This window comes from Larimichthys crocea, chromosome I (assembly GCF_000972845.2).
Source record: "Larimichthys crocea isolate SSNF chromosome I, L_crocea_2.0, whole genome shotgun sequence".
Classification (NCBI taxonomy): domain Eukaryota; kingdom Metazoa; phylum Chordata; class Actinopteri; family Sciaenidae; genus Larimichthys; species Larimichthys crocea.
The window spans coordinates 4,953,029-4,960,494 of NC_040011.1; the positions used below are offsets into that span (position 1 = coordinate 4,953,029).

The 7,466-nt window shown below is 39.8% G+C and overlaps 1 protein-coding gene across 1 annotated transcript; it reads right to left on the minus strand.

Annotated features, from left to right (window-relative positions):
- Positions 1-1,945: 1,945 nt before the first annotated feature.
- LOC104930438 (protein NLRC3) lies at positions 1,946-6,152 on the minus strand. Its single transcript, XM_027276670.1, has 4 exons — positions 6,120-6,152; positions 5,737-5,874; positions 4,073-4,308; positions 1,946-3,771 (listed from the first exon to the last, which is right to left on the minus strand). Exons 2-4 carry the CDS (start codon positions 5,853-5,855, stop codon positions 1,946-1,948), a joined length of 2,181 nt encoding a protein of 726 aa, XP_027132471.1. The 5' UTR covers positions 5,856-5,874; positions 6,120-6,152.
- Between the last annotated feature and the right edge of the window lie 1,314 nt (positions 6,153-7,466).

Genomic DNA, 7,466 nt, shown 5'->3' on the forward strand with positions numbered 1-7,466 from the left:
TATGGTTCTGTGCATTCTTGAGTTACTGAGTGGTAGGTTGGTGTTGACTAGCACAGCTTAATGATCAGAGATGTGTAGGCCAGTAGAGGTGATGTTAAATGGTATGATGCCAGCACAACAGGGTTATAAAATTCACATATGGTGTAAAGCCAAAGCAATATAACAGTTTATTAAAATCGTATTCAATCAATAAAATATGTCAGTGCTATCAAACTAAAATTCAGTGAGATAGAACTTTGATAGGCTGGGTGGTCTGTACGAGTGGCATTAATGCTCCAACAGCCATTATCTCAAAAGAAGACTCATCAGCCTGGGAGTGGCATTAGTTTTATATGCTCATGGTAAATCAGTGCAAGTATCATCACTGCTGCCTTTGTGCTCAAACACCAGTCAAGGATTTGAACTGAATATGTACAAAAAAACTACATTCACTACAGTCAGTGAACTGACCTCAGAGTCTGCAGTCTACATCTTGGACTCTCCAGTCCAGCAGACAGTGTCTTAACTCCTGAATCCTGGAGCTCGTTGTAGCTCAGGTCCAGGTCTGTCAGAGGGGAGGGGTTGGACTTCAGAGCTGAGGCCACGACTTCACAGTGAGTGTCTGAGAGTCCACAGCTAGAAAGTCTGTCATGACACATAGATTACAAAATATGTTAATGTGAAAGAGGACACTTTATATTCACTTCATGCATTTGATGTCAGAACAGTTTGACATATTCTATTTTAATTAACATTTGCTCTTCACATAATGTCCACAGACTATCAGCGATTAGAAAAACATTCTTTACAACTCTGTGAACAAATAGAGTTGTAAAATATGATTAATCTTTGCTCTGTACCTGCTGCTGCCAAGTACATGTTTATAAGTGGGAAAATTCAATGACTGTCGTCAAACAGGACAGAAATGAATCAAATCACTTGACAATATCCTCAACCTGAACATGATTAAACATTAAATCATATTTAAAAATCTTGTTCAAAATATAAACACAATTAACAAACTAATAAAGATACATTATTTCAACACAATGACGTTAGATAGATGTTATCAGTGTATCAGCAATACAAACATAACACTGACCTTTGATCGTTTATGAGGTCTCTATAAAAGTCTAAAATCTGTCTTTATGTATTCATCACATCACTGTTATTGGTGGAAGCTCTGCATTTCCTGCCACTTCTCTACACCAGCAAAAAAGAGAAAACACCTTACGTTTTTCCTTCATCTGTTACTCACAGAGGAGTTGCTCTCTGAAAAACAAAATGATCTAAGACAACCTAAATTCATGAGCAGTAAAATGCACCATGCTCGGTTTTGAAGTGACAAAAGGTGGTTAGTAGTAGTTTATGGTGGCTAATGTCAGTTAATGTTAGCAAACTTTAGATACATTTTGTATACTATAGCTTTCAATAGTATCTCAGGATTGTCACTTCAACAAAATTGACATAGGTTACTCAAAAAATAAATAAATAAATAAATCAGATATCTATATTGCACTTTTCAAAAACAAGTTTACTCTAGATCATCCCCTGATCCATATTAAGAATAAATAAAAATACAATTTAAAAAATAAAAACCCACTGTGGTACTACGCCCCACAATGGGTTTGAAATCATTGGAGCAATAAAATCAATGCAGTGTGGTTCAAAACCATTAAGGGATGGAGCATGTCAGAGCCATGGTTCCTGAGGATACATTTAGCAGTGATGAGGAGGGAGACTCAAATCTCAGCAGTTTCTCAGGTGGTACAATACGTTAATATGTAACAGTATTGATAACACTAATTTTTTCAAAGAATTTTTACTTGATTTTTTTTTTTTCTTATGTAGGACATTATCACACTGAGACTGAAGAAACCACATTTTTGAACTCTCTGTACTTCTAGCCATGATTGTATTGTTTCCACTGAGGTGCAGGACTTATATATTGCAGTGAAAACTGGACTTACAGAGCCTTTCTGCAGTTCCTCACAGCTGGAATCAGTCTCAGTCGTCCCCGGTCTGATGTGTTGTAGTTCTTCAGGTCAAACTCTTCCAGAACCTCCTCTGACATCTGCAGCATGTAGGCCAGAGCTGAGCAGTGTATCTCAGAGAGTTCCTTCTCTGATCTGTTCTCTGACTTCAGGAACTCTTGGATCTCCTGATGGACTGAGCGGTCATTCATCTCTATCAGACAGTGGAAGATGTTGATGCTTCTGTCAGGAGAGATATCATAACTGTTCATCTCCTTCAGGTTGTTGATGGCTCTCTGGATGATTTCTGGACTGTTGTCCATCTGACCCAGCAGGCCTCCTAAGAGTCTCTGGTTGGACTCCAGAGAGAGGCCATGAAGGAAGCGAACAAACAGGTCCAGGTGACCATTTTTACTTTCAAGAGATTTCTCCATGGCTTTCCTCAGGAACACATCGAGGGATAAGTCACAGCTGTCATTGTTTCCAAAATACTCAGGAAAAGACTTTGGATTCAGGAAGCACTTCAGTACCTCTGTGTTCTTGTTGGTGTAACAATGGAGCATGTAGACTGCAGCCAGAAACTCCTGAACGCTCAGATGAACAAAGCAGTAGACTGTTTTCTGGAAGATCACACTCTCTCTTTTGAAGATCTCTGTACAAACACCTGAGTACACCAAGGCCTCTGTGACATCCAGACCACACTGCTCCAGGTCTTCTTGGTAGAACATGATGTTTCCTTTCTCCAGCTGTTCAAACGCCAGCCTCCCCAGCTTCAGAAGAACTTCCCTGTCAGCCTCCGTCAGCTCCTGTGGACTCGTCTCATGTCCTTCATCGTACTTCTTCTTCTTCCTCTTTGTCTGAACCAGCAGGAAGTGTGAGTACAGGTCAGTCAGGGTCTTGGGCAGCTCTCCTCTCTGGTCTGTGGTCAACATGTGGTCCAGAACTGTAGCAGTGATCCAGCAGAAGACTGGGATCAGACACATGATGTAGAGGCTCCTGGAGGTCTTGATGTGTGAGATGATTCTGCTGGATGTTTCTTCATCACTGACTCTCTTTCTGAAGTACTCCTCCTTCTGAGCATCAGTGAAGCCCCGTACTTCTGTTACCCTGTCAACATATGAAGGAGGGATCTGATTGGCTGCTGCAGGTCGAGAAGTTATCCAGATGAGAGCCGAGGGAAGCAGTTTCCCCTTGATGAGGTTTGTTAATAGCACATTGACAGATGACTTCTGTGTGACATCAGACACAAGCTCGTTGTTGTTAAAATCCAATGAAAGTCTGCTTTCATCCAGACCATCAAAGATGAACAGAAGTTTACAGACAGCGAGCTTCTCTGCTGTGACCTTCTGTAATGTTGGATGGAAAACATGGAGCAGTGTGAGAAGACTGTACTGCTCATCTTTGATCAAGTTCAGCTCCTTGAACGAAAACAGAATCACCAGACTGACATCTTGGTTTTCTGAACCCTCTGCCCAGTCCAGAGTGAACTTCTGCACTGAGAAGGTTTTCCCAATGCCAGCGACTCCATTCATCAGAACGACTCTGATGTGTCTCTCTTGGTCAGGTAAGGCTTTAAAGATGTCACAGTACTTGATTGGACTGTCATGGAGGGTCTTCATCTTGGAAGCTGTCTCGAGCTGCCTCACCTCATGTTGTGTATGAACCTCTTCACTCTGTCCCTCTGTGATGTAGAGCTCAGTGTAGATCCTATTGAGGAGAGTTCCACTTCCTGTTTCATCAATTCCTTCAGTCACACGTTCACATCTTGTCTTCAGACTGATCTTATGTTCATCTATAACTTCCTGCAGACCATCACTCACTAAAAAAGAGAAAAAAGGTTTGGTAGGTCAGCTACTGCTCAACAAAATCATGACTGTTTGCTGTCCTGGATTAATGGTGGAATGCGCTCTGGACAGCAGGAACTGTACAACTTCAGCCCGAAAACTCAAAAACTAACTGTAGAGGTTGCTTTAGTTGATGAAGTTGGTATACCTGTATGATTCCTGCAGTTTTTGGGTTGTTTCCACATGGCTGAATACACTTATTGTAAGTCTCTAAATTAATGTAATGTACTGAAATGCAGCAGCAGCAGGTTAAATCTTTAAGGTGTACAGTCTTACTTTGTAGAGTGGTGGTCTGACTGGCTGTCTGCAGTCTAGGTCTTGTTTTGGATCTTTCTCCACACTGGGGACAGGAGGATTCTCCTGATGAACCAGACTGGTCCCAGTATGAAGTTATGCACTGTTTGCAGAACCAGTGTCCACAGCTGGTAGAGACTGGATCCTTTAGGACGTCCTGACACAAAGCACAACAGGATGGCTGCTCCTCCACAGAAACATGACTCCTCTTCCTCTCTCTGTGAAGACATTTCTTTATATTTAAAATGATTTGTTGATTGTTGGTGAAAAATATCAAGATTTGGCCCGACACTGTCGAGAAGCTTAGATAGTCACATAGAAACATATTTTCCTATTTGTCTGTCTAATTAAATATTTAGTGAACTGTCTGTAGTTTATTAATACTACAAAATCAACACTTCCTGCAGCTGTTTCACAACTGATTATGACTGCTTCTGTTGAGTTAGTTTGGTTTGGACTGAGGTTAGAAGTAATAATTAAATAATTGTGGCAGAACAGCAGTCTAAGACACTTTGCATGGAACAATATTAACTATAATATATAAAAATTAATAACTAACCCTTTTTTCCATGTGATGATTGGATGGTCAGAGGTGATGTGCTCCCCTGTTCTGTTCTGTTATTGTTCATAAATTAAAATTACATGTGATTTCCAAGAGAATGCCTCAGAAGAACAATATAGATATTATATGGATGGACATTATACATAATCTACTATGGACAAATAAATGCTATAATTAGTTTGTTATGGAAATTTGCCTTTCCAAATAAAAAGAAAAAAGAAAAAGAGAAGTAAAAGAACAACATTTTATCTGCAGAGCAATATATGGTTATATAGTTTAGTAATCAATGCCATAAAACACTGTTTACACAGCAGTTTGTTTCAAAGATGAGACGCTACTTTTGCTAAAATCATAGTTTGACAAAAAGGCTGTGACATGCCCTGGTAACCAGACATCTCCTTTGAGCTATAACATGCTAGTCTGATGTTTGTGTAGAGGTCTGTATGGTAATAGTGTAGCAGCCTGCTGCTGTTTTCAGGTGAGTCATTTAGGTAAACACATGCGTAATGGCACTGAGCTCTGAGGTTTTATCAGTATATCATCCCAGATGCCTGCTGATAGTGACTTAGTGACTTATGCTGCTTCCTATGCATTGTATTTGAAAATACAGCTACAGTATGACCATGTTGGCAGGTTCATTTTATCTGTGGCTTTATTATTTATGGTCTCTAAATTATTGCTGGACACTGAGGATTGTCTTCTCTGTCTGTTGGACTGAACTCTGCAAACACCAACATGTTTTTTTTATTCAGATTACATGAATCCTTGATAAATTCTCTGATGAAAGCCATTTAGGAAGCTCAAAATACACAAACTGCTGCTACTGGCAATCAATAGGAGGTTTAAAAGTTTGTATTAATCCTCTTAGCATCTGTGACAGATGTCAGTCACATGCAAAAGCTGTTTTTTTTTTATCTAAGAAGAAGATGACACAAAAGATTTGCCTTTGTGTCAAAAGGTTAAATTTTAGTCAGTAAATACATTTTGGTAGAAAATTTGATATACAAACGCAAAATCAACAGGAAACATCGACAAAGATAACTGAAAATTAGTCAAATAAATGAGTTAGCGGCAGCTCCCTCACTTTGTGTCTGAGGGTCCAGGTTCATTACTGAAGTGTGGAGGGTGATCTTTGGAGAGGTCACTCTTCATAGACAGAGAGCTGGATACTGGAGACTCTGCTGGGTCCCCCTTTTCTGTCATTTTCTGGACTTCAGTCAGTCTGAGAGGTAAAACGGTGAAGATGACTGTGAGCATTAAGAGTTCAAGGGTCACAAACAAGACTTCACAACAACTTCTTTTCTTTGGTTTCAGTGGGTTTGATGGAAATTCGTAACTCTGTGTTGACAGATGAATCAAACTGTTAAATTCATTCTAACATTTCATTCCTCTACAGTTCACAGAGAAAAAAAAACGGACTCAAAGACTTAGACAGTAAAAAAATAAAAATGTTACATTAACACTCACCCTGCGTCAGCCTTCAGTTTTCCTCCTCCTGTTCTGTCGACTCAAACGGACAAACTGACTGAATACTTTCACTTAGAGGTACCTTTGAACTTGGATTTGTCAAGTACCTCCTTGTATGATGACAATAAAATTGAGTGTAATGTAATCTTCTAGGCGCCAACTTTTGGGTCTGAAGTTCAGACTCTATAAAAATTTGGTGAGCAGTTCTCCAGTGCTTGCACAGTACTAAATTGTCCTGCTGAGATGCATCTGGCTATACTCTACTGTGCGTTTGTTTAACAGAGGGTAGAGTTAAGCTGCACACAACACAGTGTAGTGTAGCTTTGCCATTCACACAAAATCCAGCAATGCAGGCTGTGTTTATTTGTACTACAGAACATAAGCACTGTGAAGGAACATAACAAAATAAAATATTTTTTTTGATTTACTACTTCGTTCTCCATAAAGTCGCACCCTCCCCTTAGTCACTGTTTAGCTCATTGTACCACCACTGCTCTCAGATGAGCCATGGAGGAGGGGTCAACTTTGAATGGTGTGTGTCGGTTGTTTGCAGGAATACAAAACAAGTTGTTTTAACATGAAGTCTGGTTTTATTGATCATAATGTCAAGGATGCTGTCAGAAAGTCTGTCATGACACATAGATTATGTAATTTTGTATCTTCTTAAAATCCAATGAAAGTCTGCTTTCATCCAGACCATCAAAGATGAACAGAAAATTACAGACAGCGAGCTTCTCTGCTGTGACCTTCTGTAATGTTGGATGGAAAACATGGAGCAGTGTGAGAAGACTGTACTGCTCATCTTTGATCACTTTATGTTGGTGTACATGTTTGATCGACAGACTGAAGCTCAGCAGCTCGTCTGCAGCTCTTCATCTGAACACCTCACTGTGGTTGTTCCGTCCTCCCTGCAATATTTAAAACGGATCCACTGATTGAATAATTGAGAATATGTTCATGTCTCATTGTATAGACTTTTTTTCGCCAACAAAGCCCTGCAAATTTCTGTGACAAATACACTTCATTCACTTTAGCTACTTTACAATTAGAAGCCTCACGCTGGTTTTGGAACCACCAGTGGAAAAGTTTAATGTGAAGCAGCAGGAGGAAACGTTGAGTTTACATAAGCAGTAAATTAACAAACTTGACACGTCTAAAGTAACATTCAAACAGGAAGACAGGAGAGACTCCAAATCACAGAGATTTTGTTAAAGATAGATACAATGCCTTGCCATCAGACAGCCTTTTTAGCACTAACCACAGAACTTATGTAATCTGATGTATAAGGCTGATTGGCACTGCCTTCTGTGTCACACTCCACTTGTTTGGATCAGAGTTACATCGGCA

Coding starts and splice junctions, on each gene's coding strand:
- LOC104930438 (XM_027276670.1), bottom strand. CDS start 5,855: ATGACAGAAAAGGGGGACCCAGCAGAGTCTCCAGTATCCAGCTCTCTG. Junction 4,309..5,736: donor CCTGGACCCTCAGACACAAA/GTGAGGGAGCTG, acceptor ATGTCTTCACAG/AGAGAGGAAGAGGAGTCATG. Junction 3,772..4,072: donor TCAGACCACCACTCTACAAA/GTAAGACTGTAC, acceptor TCTCTTTTTTAG/TGAGTGATGGTCTGCAGGAA.